Raw genomic sequence first — 20,042 nt, 5'->3', positions numbered from 1 at the left:
GCTCTTTCCCCTTTCTTCCCCCAACTGCTTCTTCCAACAAACTCCAACCCTGAGCTGGCTACTTCTAAGACTCAACCTCTCATACTTTTCTTCCTCTGAAAGTTGCAGCTGACAGTCTTAACATTCTGAAGACTTCTTCACTGCTGGATGTGAATTAACTCTAGCACTGGGCTCCTGGGAGGAAGAAGCCTTGGCTGACAGCCTTGTATGCAAAATGACATTTAGGCCTTAGGCACTTAGTCAGTTACAGAGTCCTGCTCCTTAAAAGTTTTCAGACACTAGAGTGTAATATCAAAAAAGCCAAACTGAATTAGGAACAGACCTACCACTTTATTAGCCTCCCAACATGCACACATAGAGATATGCAAGCCTGCTGCACTGTGACTTCACACGCTCCCCCACCCCCCTTTCTGAACTCAGAAGAAACTCATTGCACAATTCTGTGAGACTACAGATTGGTGCTGGACAGAAACTATTTCCAGCTGCCCATTGTGACACTTGGGAGTTATAATTTGCATCACTTTTGATGGGGCAGAGGGGAGACATTATACTTGCAAAAAGTGTTCAATTATTTATTTTTCACAATAGTAAAACTGTTGTTTGGGTATTGTTGGGACCCATGACTAGATATTAGTTAAAAATAAGACACCAATTCCCTAAAATACAGACCAGACATAAAATACATTCTATTTCTTAGTTGAATAGAAATGTTAACTCTCTCATTCAATTAAACAGATGGATCTTAATCACTTGATCATTTATTCTGGATCCCTTTCTGACTTTCAGTTGAAAACTTCAGGGACAAATGTAAATAATGTCTCATGAAGGATTATTTTGTCAGTGAGACTGTTCCCAGACATGATATTCTCATTATTTATTTGGAGTTCCATCTAAGAGGTTAAACCAAAAAAGCTTTAATTTTTTTTTTTTTCAGTTTCAGCGGCTTAAGTTGGACAGATGTCTGCTGAAAAACCAGTTTGCAAAACTATGTATGACTCATGTTTACCTGGCGTTGGAGAACATTATCTATGGATGGTGAGGCGTAGGAAAGAGTGGGCATATTTTCAGCACACCAGTGATTGGGCACAGGTCTCTCCCTGTGAGTAGAGATAAGCTTTTTGTTGTTGTTGTTGCTCCAGGAAGAAGAACAGACTACACACTCAGGTGGAGACAAGTTTTGGCTGAAAGATAGAATGGTTTTGTTTGTTTTTTGAGACAGGGCCTTGTTCTATTGCCCAGGTTAGAGTACAGTAGCGCGATCACAGCTCACTGCAGCCTTGACCTCCCTGGCTCAAGCAATCCTCTCACCTCAGCCTCCCCAATAGCTGAGACTACAGGTGTGTGCCACCATGTCCAGCTAATTTTTTAATTTTTATTTTTGTAGAGACAGGGTCTCACTGTGTTGCCCTGACTGTCGTCAAACTCCTGGGCTCAAGCAATTCTCCTGCCTCGGCCTCCCAAAGTGTTGAGATTACAGTCATGAGCCACGCTTGGGAAGATAGAATATTTTTCGGAGGTTTCTTTTTTTTTTTTTTTTTTTTGAGATGGAGTCTTGCTCTGTTGCCAGGCTGGAGTGCAGTGGCGTAATCCTGGCTCACTGCAACCTCTGCCTCCTGGGTTCAAGCGATTCTCCTGCCTCAGCCTCCTGAGTAGCTGAGATTACAGGCAGACGCCACCAAGCCCGGCTAATTTTTGTAGTTTTAGTAGAGACGTGGTTTCACCACGTTGGCCAGGATTGTCTCGATCTCTTGACCTTGTCATCCACTAGCCTTGGCCTCCCAAAGTGCTGGGATTACAGGTGTGAGCCACCACACCTGGCCAGAGGTTTCAAGATATGATATATTCCAAATTGTTTCATCTAACGTGAATTTTTACTTCTTTTATTGCCCTTAAATGCAATAGAGTAGTATTAAATGAGTTAGTTTGCATACATCGTAAGAATGTATCCAAAAGATGGAGATTTAGTCTTTAAGGGAAATATACCTATAAACTGATATAATACAAAGATACAAATCAAAGGTATAATAGTAACTGGTGTGGCTTTTGATAAACACATGTTTCTTTGATTTGTTTATTTCCTTGTGCAAGGCTACCCATAGCATTGTCCTTGTGATGGGGGGGTTCTAAAATTGAGGTGGGGACAACCTAGCTACATGTTGGTTTTGGGGGAACGCTTAGGTAATAGCACAATAGATCTTGATTGAGCTTCTAGGATTTTCCTAGCCATATGTTCAGTCTTAGGTCAGGTACACAGTTGTAGAAAGAAACAAGCAGTCCCTGTGAGGAGCTTACAATCTGTTTAGGTATGCATACAAAATGCATAGAGAATAATGTGAGATACATTTCACAGTCAGAATTTGTGGTATTTTAACAAGTACCATTGGAATTTGGAGGAGATAAGACTTTTGGGGGATTGCATTCTAAGAGCAGTTTCACGCCCTAGACCTGAAAAACAGGAATCCTTGATTTTCCCCCTACTGCAACACTTTTGTCTTTATGCCTCTCTGAACCATTTGTTAGAGGACAACTCTCTCATCCTTTATTAGTTAGGATGTTTCTGGTCACAAGTAATAAAAAGCCTACTCAAACTGAGCAAATAATAAAAGAGGTGTATTGGCTAAAAGTCCAGGGGTAGGGTGAGCTTTAGGTATGGCTCCATCAGGACTCAGACTCTGATTCCCTGTGTAAATTTATTGCTTCTTCCTTCAGAGTACAGATCTCATCTTCAGGGTGGCATCCATCCTTTTTATTATATGGTGAGCAGCAGTACCCGCGCTATGGTGCATTTTCATTCACGCCCAGAGAAAGAGTGCTTCATCTCATAAACATCTAATGAGTCCTGAGATTTGTGCTGATTGGACACAAACCTTAAATCATTCTCTAGGTCTAAGATATTTACCATGTACTGACTGGTTTAGATATGGGTTACTATACAAATCACAAAAGTAGGGGAGATTAGACCTACTGGGGTTCACTCCTGGAGCTGAAAGTGGGGTCAGTTTCATCTAAATTTCACAGTAGCTACATGACAGGGGATGGAATAATGAAATAAATGGGCCTTTTGCTGGAGTGGTGGTGAGGGACTGGGAGATTCTCTCCAAGTTGTACCTTTATACCTAGAATCTTGATCTTATTCTCCATCTCCTTTCCCCCAGGGCCCCTAGTTGGTTCCCCATCAATTATTATTCTTTCAATTTGTACCTCTGTATTGCAGCAACAGGTACACTTCCTTTAATCTGCAAACATAAACAAGTTCTCATCATTCTGAAAACAAAACTCCTTCTCCGGGATTTTCCTACCGGTTATTGCCCTACCTTCATTCTTCCATTCAACAGACTTCTCAACATGGCTTTTCCTCCGCACCTTTCCTTGTGTCTCATTCAATTCTCAGCCTGCAGTGATTGCTTCTCTCACACCATGGAATGTTCTGGTCAGTGTTGAATCCAATAGCCTTCTTTCCTTAGTCTTCATCCTCCTTAACCTCCTTATAGTACCTGACATTGTGGACAATACCATTTTTTAAAACTTTTCAATCTGATGTAATCTTGAGTTTATATAATTGTTGCAGAAATATGACGTATAGCTCCTCTATGCCTTTCATCAAGACTCCTGTTAACATTTCACTGCCCAGATCCTCCAATTGGAGAATAAGCTGCAGAAATAATGCCCCATTACCAATTTATACTTTGGTTTTTATTTCCTAAGTATGGGACATGCACTGATATAACTGCATCACAATCAGGAAATTAACACTAATACATCACTACCAACTAATCCACAAACTGCATTCAAGTTTTGCCAGTTGTTCCAATAATGTCCTTTATTGGACCAGGATCCAAACCAGGATCATGAGTCACATTCAGTTAGTTTATTTTAATCTTCAGTAGTGCTACAGTGTGAAAGAAGGGGAATTTTTTGCAGATAACTGACCATTTACTTTACAGACTGTCACTCAGTTTAGATTTCTATATTTCCTCACGATTTATGTGTATTTGGAAGGAGTATACCACAGAAGTGATGCTGTGCTCTTCTTGGTGCATACCAGGAAACACACTGTTGATTTGTTTCATTACTGGTGATATTAATTTGTATCACTTGATTAAGATGGTTTCAGCCAGGTTTCTTTCTGGCATTAATTAACAGGTATTTTATACATGTTAAATAAGTAATTTGTGGGGAGATTCTTTGAGGCTGTGTAGCTGTTTCTATTTATCATCAAATTTTCACTCACCATATTGAGCATCCATTGATGATTCCTAATTAAATAATTATTACTCTAATGGTTTCAAATTGGTGATTTTTCTAATTCCATCATTCCATTTATTGGTTGGCATTCTATCATAGAACAGAATGTTTCCTTCTTCCCTGTTTATTCATTTGTATCAGTATAGGATCATAGATTCTTATTTCTCTCAAAGGATTACAATGTTGCTATAATCATTTGATGCTCAAATTTTCCTGAATCTGGGAGCTCCTTTAAGCTACAGCCAATGTATTTCTGATATGGCTCCTCATTTTGTGAGTACTTTCTTTTATTCCTTATTTATTTATTTATAAAAATAAAAATAAAAATAAAATAAAATAAAAAATGTATGCATATGTACCCACACAGCGGTAACTGTTTCTTCATCTCTCTCACTGTGTATATTAAATACCATGAGTTCACTCTGATACTTCCAATTCCAATCGAATATCACAGGGTTTATTCTTGCCTTCCCCTTTCCCATTATCTGTTTTTGTTTTTTTTTTTGACAAGGATTCTCATTCTGTAGCCCAGGCTGGAGTGCAATGGCTGAACTCAACTCACCGCAACCTCCACCTCCTGGGTTCAAGTGATTCTCCTGCCTCAGACTCCCGAGTAGCTGGGATTACAGGCGCCTGCCACCATGCCCAGCTAATTTTTGTATTTTTAGTAGAGACAGGGTTTCACCAGGTTAGCCAGGCTGGTCTCGAACTCCTGACCTCAGGTGATCCACCCGCCTCGGCCTCCCAAAGTGCTGGGATTACAGGCGTGAGCCACCATGACTGGCCCCCATTATTCATAATGTATTTCTTTATTTGCTTAATGAACCTGATATGTAACCTAAGTCCAGGCCCTTGTCCCTAACAAAGGGGAAGAGGAGTGTCTTAGTCTATTTTGTGCTGCTATAACAGAATACCACAGACAGGGTGATTTATAAATAACAGAAATGTAATTCTCACAGTTCGGAAGCCCAGGAAGTACAAGATCCAGGCACTTGCGTCTCGTATGTGCCTTACTGTGTCCTCACATGGTGGAAGTCAGAAGGGCAAGAGCAGATGAATGTTGAATCCTCACATGACAGTAGATCAGAAGAGGGTGAACCCACCCCCATACACCCTTTTCATAATGGCCTAATCCATCTATGACCTAGCCACCTTCCCAAAGGCCACACCTCCCAACATTGTTGCATTGGAGATTAAGTTTCCAACACATGAATTTTGAAAGGGAACACATTAAAACCACAGCAAGGAGAAAATAAAAAAAGAAGGCCAGGTTGGTCTCAGACAGGCAAGCCCCACCTTTCCTGGAGTCTCAGCACAAAGATGAGCCCTCAACATAACATGCCTATCTATTCCTCTCCCCTAAGTTGCAGACCCACATTTTCAGTGTTCTGTAGGACATCCCCTTAATTGTTCTGCTGACGTTTGGTTGAAAACACAATTTGTCTTTTCACCCCCTCCCTATTCTAATATTTTCATTTAAGTCAGTGGCAACACTTAGCAAAAACCTCAGTTGTCTTTGAAACATCTTACTGTATAATTCTGTACATACATGCTATTTCATGGGCCATATTTTCGCTTACTGAGCTATCATACCCCTACCTCCAACGTTACCAGCTGGAGAACATGCACACATCAAAAATCCAGATGCTCATTAACTTTTGATGGAATTATATTCAGATTAAGTCATCGTGAGTTTAGGCTGAGCACAGTGGCACATGCTAATAATTGCATCACTTTGGGAGGCTGAGGTGGATCACTTGAGGTCAGGAGTTCAAGACCAGCCTGAGTAACATACCAGGTCCTCATGTCAACAAAAATAATAAACAAACAAACAAATAATAAGTTGAAAATGTATTTTTTTTTTTTTGAGACGGAGTCTCGCTCTGTCACCCAGGCTGGAGTGCAGTGGCGCGATCTCGGTTCACTGCGAGCTCTGCCTCCCGGGTTCACGCCATTCTCCTGCCTCAGCCTCCCGAGTAGCTGGGACTACAGGCGTCTGCCACCACGCCCGGCTAATTTTTTGTATTTTTAGTAGAGACGGGGTTTCACCGTGGTCTCGATCTCCTGACCTCGTGATCTGCCCGCCTCAGCCTCCCAAAGTGCTGGGATTACAAGCGTGAGCCACCGCGCCCGGCCTGAAAATGCATTTAACATACCTAACCTACCAATAAAAAAACAGAATGGCTGTATTTCTACTTGAAGTATGATTTCTACTGAATGCATATTGCTTTGGCATCATTGTAAAGCCCAAAAATTGTAAGTTGAACCATTGTAAGTCAAGACCATCTTTACATATTGATTAAATGTTTGCTGCTTGCCAAGCTTGATTCTAGATACAGGGGAAAAATAAGATATGGTTTTTAAGTCAAGTTTTAGCTCATTTATGAGATCTTTTTTGATGCCCACAGGTAGAACAACTCCTATCTCTTCATGTAACTCTTATCCGTTACAGAAACTAATCACAATATTTACATTTTTGTACCCATTTAGATGTCTGTCTTCTTCTGTGAAACTGTAAACACTGAAAAATGTGTTTTAATTTACCTTTGTATTCCCAACACCTAGCACAATGTCTGTTACCCAGTTGTGACTCAATGTTACAAGTAAACATTTATTTTGAGGATAGGGTAAAATCAGATATCTGCTGCCTCTTAAATAGCTTTCCAATCTATACCTTTTTAATCCACCTGCTATATGTACAGTTAACACCTCCTTGCCATTGGTCTTTCTCCTCTCTAAACAATTCCGTATATTGTAATTCATCATTTTGCTTAAAAGCCTTTAATGCCTCTTCAGTGCTTTCCGAATCAAGCTAGGCATAACATTCAAATCTCCTACTATTGAGCTCCAACATACTTCCTCAACTTCATCTCCCATTTATCATATTTCACCCCCATGCTTTTCACATGACCAACTTTGCTATTTCCTAAATCCAGCCCCTCTCATGATTTTCCCTCATGCTGCAATGCTCCGCTTCCTTTTTGTCCACATCTTTACTTGTCTTTCAAACAGCTTAAAGGCCATTCCTACTAAACCTTTCTCTGATTTCCAAGTGTCCCTTTTCCTTACTCCTTTGCCCTATTGTGTCAGTTGAACATTTTCACTTATATTATAGCTAATTATGCATATCTACCTCCCCAACTAGATTAGGAAATACTCTTAAGGCAGAAATCAATCTTAAATTTATCTTTTAAATCCCAAGAGATTAGTACAATGCATTACATCCAATAGATACTAAAAAAATGCATTACCAATTCAACAGAGGACAGGCTAGGTTTTGATAGGTGATAATAAATCCAAGTAGACACAGAATCATGTACAACAGCATGCAGGCAGGGACAAGAATAGCTAATTTATGCAATGTTAAAGCCTGGCTAGAGCAGATGTTGCATTAATGGCAGTGCTTGGAAGAGACCGGATACTCATGTTATCAATGTGGCTTTGCCCTACTGGCGTGTCTTTTAGGATTGTGTATATACTCTCCAGTGCTGTATATTATTATTATTTTTTGAGATGGAGTCTCGCTCTGTCGCCCAGACTGGAGTGCAGTGGCACTATCTCGGCTCACTGTAAGCTCCGCTTCCCAGGTTCACACCATTCTCCTGCCTCAGCCTCCCGAGTAGCTGGGACTACAGGCGCCCACCACCACACCTGGCTAAGTTTCTGTATTTTCAGGAGAGACGGGGTTTCACTGTGTTAGCCAGGATGGTCTCGATCTCCTGATGTCGTGATCCACCCACCTCGGCCTCCCAAAGTGCTGGGATTACAGGCGTGAGCCACCGCACCTGGCCTCCAGTGCTGTATATTTTTAAATAGCAAAATCTAGGATAGGGAGAATAGAAAATATTCCTTCTCCCCACACCCACAAGAAACAGATTTTGAAGAAAAGGGAAGAAAGTCAACCCACTAATCACAGAATCTTTATAAGGGTTCTTCACTTTCAAAACAGCAATAAATTTATACTCAGGCTTTCCTCCTACTTTCTTAAAGAATCAACCAGGCTATAGCTCATATATTGAAAGCAAACACATCTGCCAAGGCAAACTCTTGACTGTTTAAATCTGTTTGATGAAGTAATCTAGAGATCCACCATCTTAGAAACACAGGTCTGGTTCTTGACTTTCAGTAATTTTTGTGTGGCAGGGCAGATCCAAATCCCAGATAGATGCCTTGTAAATGTCTCTGCCATTATATACCTTGATGAGTAGTCTGGACATGAGTGAAGGGGACATGGCAATAGTAGATGGATAAATGAAATGGATCCCCTTTATTTCTACATCTCAACAAGAAATTCAATAAATCTTAATATCAAACACGTTAAGGTTTGATTAAAAACTACTACATACCAAAAAACAAAACAAAACAAAACAAAAAACTACTATATACCTATAACGCACAGAAAACATCTTAACATCTTTACAACCTGTCCATTAGGAACTACAGATGCAGTATGTTAATGAAAAGTCAAAAAGTGTTCTTTCCTCTCCCTCCCCTAAACCTGTTCATAGCATATGTGATTTAAAAATATGTGTTCACAAATTCTTTCCAAACTTCTCCCTTCAAGGGTGGAGCTTACGTGTGGGCTTAGCAACTTACTAATCCTTCAGATGACTGCACCCCTAGCCAAGAGCCTGACTGCAACTTCATGAGAGACCTGGACTTTTGACTTACACAAACTGTGAGATAATGTTGTTTTAAGTAGCTAAGTTTTGGGATAATTCATTATTCAGCAAATTGGTTATAACCAATATAGCACACAAACCTAGAATCCGAAAGTAGAAATGACTAAAAAAAATGAACATTTTAAATTAACTTTCTTCCCACTCTAACCACACTATTTTCTCAATGGGTTAACACCATCATTTACTCGGTATCTCAGATGAGAAACCCGGAAGCCATACTTTACTCTCCTTACCAAAAACAAAACTGAGTTGTCATTTTTTTTTTTTCCCTATACATCACTTGAGTCTACTCCTATTCCTGCTGCTTTAATTCTGGGCCACTGCCATTTTTCAGTTACTACAACACAGGCTCCCAACATTTCTTCTTTCACTTCCCAGCTCCATCACATTCTCTAGACTAATGCCAACAAGAGCCCTTTTCAAATACATATCTGATCATGTCAGTTAATTAACCTTCACTACTGGTTCCCACATTGCACAGGACAAAGTTCAAATGTCGTAGCACAGTGTTTCTGTCCCTATCCTGTAGTTTTCTCTCTCATCTCCCATGTTCACAGCCTATAGTCTCTCCAACTTTCACCTTTTCATAGGCTGCTTCGTTTCACTTAGTTTCTTTGTGGAAGACCTTTAATTTTTCCCTTATAAATCCTACTATTTTTAAAAGACTCAGCTCAAGCTCTATCTCAGAAAACCTTAACTACCAAGATCTGTTTGGATGACTTTGTCAAAGCACTTATCACATGAAGCAGTATAGTGTCTTCCACTAGAATGTGATCTCCTGAAAAAACAAAAAAAACACAAAAAAAAAACAAACTATCTTTGATACCTACACATTCATGCATCTAACTAGTATCTGCCAAGCAACTACATGACAGGCACTGTGTTAGGTGTTTATTACTTAATGGTGAACAAAACAAATATGCCCCTGTCCTTGCAGAGCTTATAATCTGTAAGAAAAGAGAGTAAGTCAAAGAAACAAATAAATATGGTGAGATCTGAAGAAACAATGCTATGAGAGTAACTGTGGGGACCTACTTTGGAGTGCATGGCACATAGTTGCACTCACTTACTGAATTAAACTGTTTTCAAAGAGGTGTATATAAATTACACCTTCACTGCTGAGGTGTAAGTGGGCCAGGGTGATCACATCCTTGCTAGCCCTAAGTCTGATTTAAAAAAAAAAAACTTGCTCATTTTTTGAGATAGGGTCTTGATCTCTCACCCAGGATGGAGTGCAGTGGCACCATCATAACTCATTGCAGCCTCGAACTCCTAGACTCAAGTGATCCTCCCACCTCAGCTTCCCAAGTAGCTGGGATTACATCCTGCTAAACATATTGTCAGTTACTTCTTGGCTTATAAATTCTCAGTACTAAAAATCAAGAAAAAGAACATAAAGCATATCAAATGTATGTTAAAAAAGGAGGCTTCACTAAGCACAAGCACAAAACTAGCTTTATATATGATCAGTGTTATTCAAATATATGGGTAAGATAACACATTTTATGATGTAAAAAGTAGTACGTAAAAATTAAAAGGCAAGTCTTTCTGGTATTCAGAAGTCTGAAGCAACCACTGTCCAGCTCTTTAAAAAGAGCACATTCCATTCTGGTGCACACAAATGTGCATTAAAAATAAAATAAAAAAGTATAAGAGTACATTTCAAGGGAATCCCTGCCTCTCCCTTGGCTCGCTGCCAAATGATTCACAACCAAAACATTTCTGGGATATGTGACTTAAGGAATAAAAAAACTCAGTGTTTTAAAAAAGGGAATGGCAGGATGAGGAAACGATTTATCAAGATACAATTTTACTAATAATTACTTCTTAAATAACTTAATGTTTTATAACGAAAAAAATCAAAATGAAACAAAACTTGGTAGTTGAAGATAAGTATTTTCAACTGTTACAATATTTGAGGAGATTTTTCAGTCTAATTTCTCAGAAATTAGGCCAAAAGAATAGCTATTCTTTAACACAGAATAGTTAAAAAAATTTCAATGTGAAGCAATTATCTAGGATTACAAAACTTGTATTTTACAAATGACATACATAATTTCTGAAAATTTTAGTGTAAGGGTTCTAAAGATTAAACAAGCTTGTCCTTTTTTTTTTTTTTTTTTTTGAGACAGGGTCACACTCTGATACTTAAGCTGAGTACTGTGGTGCGATCACGACCCACTGTAGCCTCAACTTCTTGGGCTCAAGCAATTCTTCTGCCTCAGCCTTTTGAGTAGCTGGGACTACAGGCACACACCACCACACCCGGCTTTTTTATTTGTAGAGATGAGGTCTATGTTGCCCAGGCTGCTCTCGAACCCCTGGACTCAGGAGATTCTCCCGCCTCGGCCTCACAATGTGCTGGGATTACAGGTGTGAGCCACCGCGCCCAGCCCTGTCTGTAGTTTCTTAAGTCCAAATTTGCTACAGCAACATCAGTTGATTATGCCCTTTTCCAAATTCATCATCTGTAGGCCCGGAAAATTTAAATCAATCAGTATAGATGAGGATAAAAATAGCTTATGCTGGCCAGGCACGCTGGCTTACCCCTGTAATCCCAGCACTCTGGGAGGCCGAGGCAGGCGGATCACAAGGTCAGGAGTTTGAGACCAGCCTGGCCAATATGGTAAAACTCTGTCTCTACTAAAAATACAAAAAAATATTAGCCAAGCGTGGTGGCAGGCGCCTGTAGTCCCAGCTACTTAGGAGGATGAGGCAGGAGAATCACTTTAATCCAGGAGATGGAGGTTGTGGTGAGCTGAGATCATGCCACTGCACTCCAGCCTGGGCAACAAAGCGAGACTCCATCTCAAAAAAAAAAAAAAAAAAAAAAAAAAAAAAGTTCATGCTTTACCACATTAACCTTGTCATTTGGAGCAACGACACTGATTTTTTTTCTGGAAAACATACCTATCTCTTTGCTTTCAGCAGTGTATTTCAACACTCAGCTCGAATCTAGAGATAGAGGCATCTGTCATCAAACATGTTATACCACCAAATTTTTTCTTTTATTAAACAAACTGATGGTTGCCAAACAAGAAGATAGTAATCTGACTTTTCAGAGGCAGGGAGTTTTTATTTTTGGCTTCTGTAATGGAATTTCACCAAGTTTTTAAAGGTATTAACTTTATTAACCTATAACATTCATCATTTTAAAGGAGTATATAAAAACTGTCAAAAGGGGTCAGAAACAAGGTTTCCGATGCTCATAATCATCTTCAGCAGTGGCAATATTTAACTTTTTGAGTCAGTCTCAACAGACTGGCAATATAACTAACACAATACATAATGATAAGTGTTGTTCTTGATAAAAAAGCAAACTATTTTTCTATTTACAATTTTTAGAAAAGGTTTAATGTAAAAATATTTTTCTTCTTTATATATTTCCCTGCCATGATAATGTTAAAACATATCAAGATCCTCCTCAAACTTTAAGGGTGAAAAGTATACCATTCCATTTTAGTTGAAATATTCCTTCACATAGCCAACACAATTTTTCAAGGCACTCTAGCTACTACAGGAAAAATGTTCCTCTTGCCTACTGATTATTTCCCCTCAAACTTTTCTAAATTAAACATTGTTGTAACTGTTTTTTTTTTAAATTTAATTTTCCATGGTACAGTCCTCAAGTTATTTTTCTTTTATGTGGAGCCACTCCTTCAGTTTCAACTTGCTGAGCAGGCAAGCAGCTGCTTTTGGTTTCCATGGAAACTGGATTCCTGTGGCTGCGTGTAGGCATTCTCGTTCCACCAATCTAAGAGATGAAGCAGAGAACAGAATAGCTTAATGTATCTACAACATACCTATATACAGTCAACTCTGTAGTATTTATACATGTATTAACCACCTTGCAAATGAGCTCTTATATATTTTTAATCTCCAGCTAGCTGGCTGTTTCTAAACAAGTTTTAATCTGACACATTTTTAAGTACTAAACTTTCAAATAACCATCAGAGAAGTTGATAGATCTGAGTAGATGGGGAACAAAGTGAATGGGGAAACTATTCTCTGTGTTAAATTTATTAGAGGTTGAAAAGATAAATTAGAAATCAAGGGAATGACAGGCCTTATGTGTGATATGTTTGAAATAATTAAACTGAAGGACAAGAAAAAGGAAGAAGTGAGTAATAGGGAGGGAGGGAAACGAAATACAAGAAGGTCAGAGGTGGTAAACGGAGAAGAAATTACATGGACAAACAAGAAAGACGATAAGAAGGGTAGGGAAGATAAGGACAGAAAATGAGGAAAGTGATGAAGATTAAGAAAGAGGGAAGTAAAAAAAAAAGAATAAAAGTGTAAAGAAGTTTCAAGACAAGAACTCAAGTACCAGGGAAATCCTGAAGGGCTGAAAGAGGACAGCAAGAAAGAAATAAGAAAAAGGGAAGAAAAAACTGGAAGGGGGAATACAGAGGATGGGCAAAGGGGAAGAGGGGGATTAGAGTGGGGGAAGAAACTGCTGTGGTTCTACCTTCAAGTCTACCCTTCCTTACCCTCACTTTCTAGCTCACACAGTCAAAGAGAGGTGGTCTTTTTTTTTCTTTTGAGACAGACTCTCGCTCTGTCGCCCAGGCTGGAGGACAGCTGGCACGATCTCTGCTCACTGCAACCTCCATCTCCTGGGTTCAAGCGATTCTCCTGACTCAGACTCCCGAGCAGGTGGGATTACAGGTGTGTGTCACCATGCCTGGCTAACTTTTGTATTGTTAGTAGAGATGGGGTTTCACCATGTTTAGGCTGGTCTAGAATTCCTGACCTCAAGTGATCTGTCCGCCTCAGCCTCCCAAAGTGCTGGGATTATGGGCATGAGCCACCGCGCCCAGCCAAGGTGGTCTATTCTTAAGACACAATCCCTTGCTATGTAGTCATGTTAAAGATGTGATCTATAAAAAGAGTAAAGGAAAAGGCGAACCTCACAGAGAAGGACCAAAGCTGTATAGCCTGAAACTATTTCCACAGAACCTGCCCATATCTGCCTTTATTTTCCCTGGCCACCTTGTTCTCTTCTATTTCTTCATACCCTGTCCAGTGAATTTCAGGCCTGGGACTGAAGGGTGATAGTGTAACTCCAAGCACTCTCTCTCATAATGCTAGCCCAACAGTATTTCTATACTATTGGCATTTGCTCCAAGGGGTTACAGACTCACTGAAAAGGCTCAGACTCTGGCTTCCTTTATTTACTATCTACTGTCCCTTTACAAAGCATTTTTTTAAATTTACATTTACATGACCAGAAAGGACAAATTGAGTACAGATTTGTCTGTGTGAATCTGATAAACTTTTGTAATATACTGGTTAGAAAAGTGCTGCGACTTTTGGATGATCTATACCACTCCTCACTCAGCTGGTATTTCCTATAAAGGTATATTGACCACACTAATTCTATCTGTTAAAATCTTTGAGAAAAGCAAGCATTTTGAAAACCTCCACTGCAAGACTGTGTGTGTTTGAATGTGTAAAATAAATGTTTATTACAGAAGATGTAGAAAGAAAAAAGCGATAAGTGTGAAGCTGTTGCAAGAAGACTGGAAGCAGAAGTCAAAAGTAGCCCAGGAAGCAAATGGGACCCTTAAATATAATCTCTACTTGATGCAGTAGGGAGGCAGATGCAGGCTTTACTGGCATGTCTCTCAGGGTTAGTACCAAAGGCACTATACAAGGATGAGATCGGAGTTCAAGTGGACTTGTGACTATGGGATCACATTAGAGGCAAAAACGTTTGAACAAATTTTTACACCATGACAATATGCAGATGATTTCTATTTCATATACGTCTTACTTCCCTGGTTTCCTGAAAGCTGTCATCTTACCATTGCTGCTAAAACTAGAATCCATATTTGCACTTAGATTGGTTGGGACTAGAAGGCCCATTCCCATGGCCTAGCTAGGAGGTAGGGAGGAAGATGGGGTAATTCCTATCAAATACAGGGCTAGATTGTGGGGAGGTGAGTAGATCACCAAAAACTTTCCACTGGCTTTCAAAAATATATCAAACCAAGTATTAGTTATCTAAATGTTCACTGTACCTAATGCTGGGCTCTACAACAACCTGGGCCTGGATAATCTCGTTAAGTATCTGTTCCTGGACTGAACGCATGAAGCACACTCCGTGATACACATGTAATTGAACTGTTGTAATTACGCGGCCAAATTGTGAACATACGGAATTTCTCCCTTTCCAAATACAGTCACATTTTGGTCAAAATGAACTACACATACAACAGTGGTCCCAAAAGATTATAATGGAGCTGAAAAATGTCTATCATTTAGTGATGTCGCAGCTGTTAGAACATAACAGTGCAATGTATTACCTTGTCTACGTTTAGATATGCAAATACCAGTGTATTACAACTGCATACAGTATTCAGTACAGCAACATGCTGTACAGGTCTGTAGACTACCTAACAGCAATAGGCTATACCATACGGCCTACGTGTGTAGTAGACTATACCCTCTAGGTTTGTGTAAGTAAGCTTATGATATTTAAACAAAGACAAAATTGCCTAGTGCTGCATTTCTCAGAATGTATCCCTGTCGTTAAGTGATACATGACTACAAATTGTGTTATTGTACTGAAGCACATTTTAGACATTATTTAAAAAAAAATCAAATCATTAAAGTATTTCTAAAGCATAAAGCATTCAACACTATTTTAGTGTCAGTCTATATCAATAAGGAAAGTATATTACTCATTTTTTTAGAAATACCTTGCACACACATAATACATTTTTCCTTTTTCCAAGGTATTAAACTGTTCATTTCCACTAAAAAGGAATAAACCACCCCCAAACAGAATTACATGTTATAGGTGAGAGACTATAATCAGTGTTTCTAAATTAAAAGGAAATCATTCTCCTAGAAAAACACAGATCCTTCAAAAATAGTTCTTCAATTATTTTTAAGTTACTTAAGAAAATTTTCCCTTAGGTTATAAAAGTCACTACTTCTAGTAAAGTGGAAACAGACAACCAAAACTGAAGATAAAGTAGTTTAAAATGCTAACAAGTAACTTTCTCCATTCTTTCACTTGTCCCAACTTAACATTTATATTTTCTTGGCCAAAGCTAAGTAGGAATGTACAAGGAGTTCTCATTTCTAAAAGGATACTCCCAAACAGTAACTTAGGGTGGAGAACTGAAAGACATAAATAAACAACCCTGTTTACTTTAAATTATTTAAAAATCCTCAGTATTTGCATTCCAGCTGTTTCTCATAAGGATTTGAGGACATTTACAGATTAATTCAGTATAATACAGACAGTGAAAAGGAAGAATACACAAGTGATAGATGCTCTGGGGCAACCATAATGAGAAGATAATGACTCAGACAATAATTCTGACTCAAAGACTTTTGGCAGTAAGTAAGGAAAATATACTGGATTGCATCCTGAACACATTCAGAATCATTTGTAGAGAGCAAAACTTTTTTCTTTTCTTTTCTTTTTTTGAGACAGAGTCTCGTTCTGTCGCCCAGGCTGTAGTGCAGTAGAGTGATCTTGGGTCACTGCAACCTCTGCCTCCCAGGTTCAAGCGATTCTCCTGCTTCAGCCTCTCCAGTAGCTGGAATTGATTACAGGTGTGCACCATGATGCCCAGCTAATTTTTGGTAGAGATGGGGTTTCACCATGTTGGCCAGGCTGGTCTCAAACTGCTGACCTCAAATGATCCACCTGCCTTGGCCTCCCAAAGTCCTGGGATTATAGGTGTGAGCCACCGCGCCCAGCCGAGTGCAAAACTTTTCTAACAACTAAACTCGAATTGGAATTTCCTACACAATATACAGAATGAGTGACATAGCAGAGAATATCTCTAGCTACGGGTTTATAAGCTTCAGATAATGTCATTCAACTGTTACTTTTGGCAAGGATTCTATAAAGAGAGTAATATTAATTGTAATTCAGTAAATATTGAGTTACATAATACTTAGAAAATCACAATTTAGTCCTTAATACTTTAGTTATATTTTAAATTAGGCACTCTGTTCACAAACTACTATTACTTCTTTTTCCTCATCCTAATTAACAATGTATAATTATATCATAATTTTATTACATGTACTCTTCTGCAAATTGCCTAAAATACTTAATGAAATGAAACCCAGTATATATAAATAAAAATTACATAACCCCCACAACTTTGCTTTTCATAGGAATGTAAGGATTTAACTACGTGGATGCCTTACCCATACATCCACTGTGCAAGCTAAGAGAGTTTTCTTTAGTTGACTTATAAATCTTGCAAAAATAAAAAGTTCCACTACCACGAAGACTGGACTCACTATGGCATACAACTTTATCCTTCCTATGGATATAGCTTTTAGAATGGTGCTGTGATTAATATGACAATGAGAACATCAGGTTGAAATATGGTAAAGTCAGTGAAATAGACAAATAATAACCTAATGAACCTTTAATTTCAAAAAAGATCTTACCTTTTGTTGTGTTGTGGTATCCAGTGATTTAGGTGGAAAAGTACAAGGTATTCTTCCATGATGGATATGATATGGTAATAACAGGCTGGGATCTAATGGGACCCAGGGAACTGAGAGACTGGAAGGTACACCAGGAAGGCCGCAATGTGTTTTATACAAATTGTATGCTGTCCTAGTAACTTTTCCATCAGACGCCTTATAAATCAGGAGTGAAGAATCTTCTGCTGCATGAGATAACAAGTAGGAACCCTCCTGCAAGCTAAATCCACACAAGGAAACTCAACCCACTGGCTCACTGTGTCAATTTCAACATCACTTTCTTAATCATAATCTATTAGTAAAATTGAAAATTATGAGAAGATCACACCACCTTTAAAAATACTTTTATGACAAAATAAGATTTAAGAAATCTTAAAAGCTATTTTTATGCTTTTTAGGCAACTAATTTTAATTCTTACTCCAAAGTTCAGAAGTTGATCATTTTCTTTTTATTTTTATAGGAATTTGAAGGTTTCATTTAATGGGAAACAAACAGTATGCCTAATTCTCTAATCCACAGATTAGATATTTATAGGTATCTATACTGAAAAGCATTCCAACAGCATTTTCATTCATTTAACACTGCAACTATTTTGTACCTAATAATAGATGACTAGATACAAAAATAAAGGTGATGTTTGCTACATTGAGTAGTTTAAAATAAAGTGGAAGAAACAGTCAATGGAACAATCATAGTACAACATGAGGTGCTATGAGGATAATAGAAACAATAGCAGCTAGCAGGTATTAAATGTTTATTATGAGCTAACTACTGTATTATGGCTTCAAATCTATTTTCTATTAGATCTTCCACAATAAACCTTCAAGGCATATTAATTTAGGGTGATAAATAAACAAATTAGAGATGCTAAGCAATATGCCCCAAAGTTCTGAGTGTAGGCTTAGATATAAACCTAGGCATTTGAACTCCACAGGCCATACCCTTAATCACGATCCTACTGTAGCAATAACCAACTACGTTGAACATGAAATCCACATTTTTCCTTTCTCTTTAGAAAGTTTTAAAAAATTCAATGTATCATCATAAAGAACTAAAGGGATATGAATAAATATATTATGCTTTCTTGGGATTACACAGTCCTCTGGATCAAAGATGTTAAGGAGAACATCCGTTCTTTACAATATATTATTAAAAAATAAAGATTTATCATACTTTAGCTATACAGATTTGCCTATAAACCTAGTAAGTTATATTTTCATCAATTTTTAAACTGAAAATGGGTGTTGACAATTGCTCTTATCCTCTGGAAATTTTTTTTCCCAATCACCTTCATATTTCCATATAAAGAAATGAATAATTATTTGATAGTAGGAATAAATAACATTTCAAAGATTGAGCTTTAATCAATAAAAATCATTTATCTTAACTACCTCCACTAAAAATGAAGAAAGCTTTCATTTACAGAAGAATGCATTAATATTTAATTCATGGAGAATGAGAGATACTCTAAGGAGGAGTATCTTACAAGTGCTGTATATGTCCAATGCACATAGATGAATATAAACTATGGTAGCCGGAATAATGGCCTCCTAGAAATGTTTATGTTCCAAATCTGGAACCTATGAATATGTTACACGGCCAAAGGGAATTAAGGTAGCAGATGGAATTAACGTTGCTAATCAACTGATTTTAAATGGCCAAATTTTACTAATCACCAGAGCCCTCAAATACAGAAGAAGAAGGCAGAAGAGACTCAGAGGGAGATGCGACTGTAGAAGTCCAGAGAGATGTGACTTAACTTGGCTTTGCAACTTTGAAGATGGAGGAAGGGAGCTACAAGCCAAGGGATGCAGGTGGCCTCTAGAAGCTACAAAAGGCAAGGACTAGATCCTTCCCACAGCCTACAGAAAGGAATGTAACTTTGCCAATGCTCTGATTTTAACTCAGTGAACCCTGTTAGACCTCTGACTTGAGAACTGTAAAATAATAAGTTTGTGTTGTTTTATAATATTAATTTTGTGGTAATTTGTTACAGCCACAATATAAAGCTAACACACAAACTAAATAAAATATTGATAATAAAATTTCAAAAAACATCTGGCAAATTTCATGCATAAGCTTTGTATATAACATGAAGAACAGAATATATATAAAATAAAAATCCTGTCACATCATCACAGAATATCAGAGGTGAAAAGTACCTAGGAAGTTAGTGCACTTGACACCATCATTTTACAAATAAGAAAAATGACATCAAGTTGGATAATAGAATTCTGCAGAACTAGAGCTTTGAGATTTTGACTGTAAGTTCAGATTCAAGTTGTTTTCAAGTTTAACATTTGGTAAGGGCATAAGAGAAGGAATGCAAACATTCACATAACAAAACAGTTTGGCAAATCATCAGGGGGAAAATCCATATCCTAAGACTTGCCATGGACCTAAATGACTGTTCATTTAGCTCTATGTTCTTTTTTTTTTTTTGAGAGCAAGTCTCACTCTGTCGCCTAGGCTGGAGTGCAGTGGCACATCTCGGCTCTGCAATCTCTGCCTCCTGGGTTCAAGCAATTCTCCTGCCTCAGCCTCCTGAGTAGCTGGGATTACAGGTGTAGGCCACAAAACCCAGCTAATTTTTTTGTATTTTTAGTAGAGACGGGGTTTCACCATGCTGGCCAGGATGGTCTCCATCT

General features: G+C 38.3%; 2 protein-coding genes and 1 long non-coding RNA gene across 8 annotated transcripts in view; 1 reads left to right on the top strand and 2 right to left on the bottom strand.

Annotated features, from left to right (window-relative positions):
* The window catches only part of ANXA2 (annexin A2), a 66,582-nt gene extending 63,212 nt beyond the window's left edge, over positions 1-3,370 (bottom strand). Inside the window, exon 1 of the mRNA XM_058427253.1 lies at positions 3,364-3,370. The gene's annotated coding sequence lies outside the window, so the exon portion shown is untranslated. The remainder of the gene's footprint in view (positions 1-3,363) is intronic.
* On the top strand, positions 970-19,283 carry LOC131381118 (uncharacterized). The gene is made up of 3 exons (XR_009209589.1): positions 970-1,035; positions 8,810-8,923; positions 19,074-19,283. It is a non-coding gene; the product is annotated as an uncharacterized LOC131381118 (long non-coding RNA).
* Positions 8,380-20,042, bottom strand: part of ICE2 (interactor of little elongation complex ELL subunit 2) — a 68,512-nt gene continuing 56,849 nt past the window's right edge. For 2 of the 6 annotated variants that reach the window (XM_032175270.2, XM_032175269.2), the window contains exons 15-16: positions 17,355-17,613; positions 11,807-12,681 (exon numbers count right to left, since the gene is read on the bottom strand). In XM_032175270.2, the coding sequence (XP_032031161.1) occupies positions 12,553-12,681; positions 17,355-17,613 (388 nt within the window). In that variant the 3' untranslated portion in view covers positions 11,807-12,552. Of the gene's footprint in view, positions 12,682-17,354; positions 17,614-20,042 lie in introns of those variants that run through there. The other 4 variants (XM_032175267.2, XM_032175272.2, XM_058427247.1 and 1 more) reach the window with 4 other exon arrangements.

The sequence above is a fragment of the Hylobates moloch genome, unplaced genomic scaffold (assembly GCF_009828535.3).
Source record: "Hylobates moloch isolate HMO894 unplaced genomic scaffold, HMol_V3 SCAFFOLD_14, whole genome shotgun sequence".
In the NCBI taxonomy this organism is placed as follows: domain Eukaryota; kingdom Metazoa; phylum Chordata; class Mammalia; order Primates; family Hylobatidae; genus Hylobates; species Hylobates moloch.
This window is presented reverse-complemented; position numbering and strand designations above follow the sequence as displayed.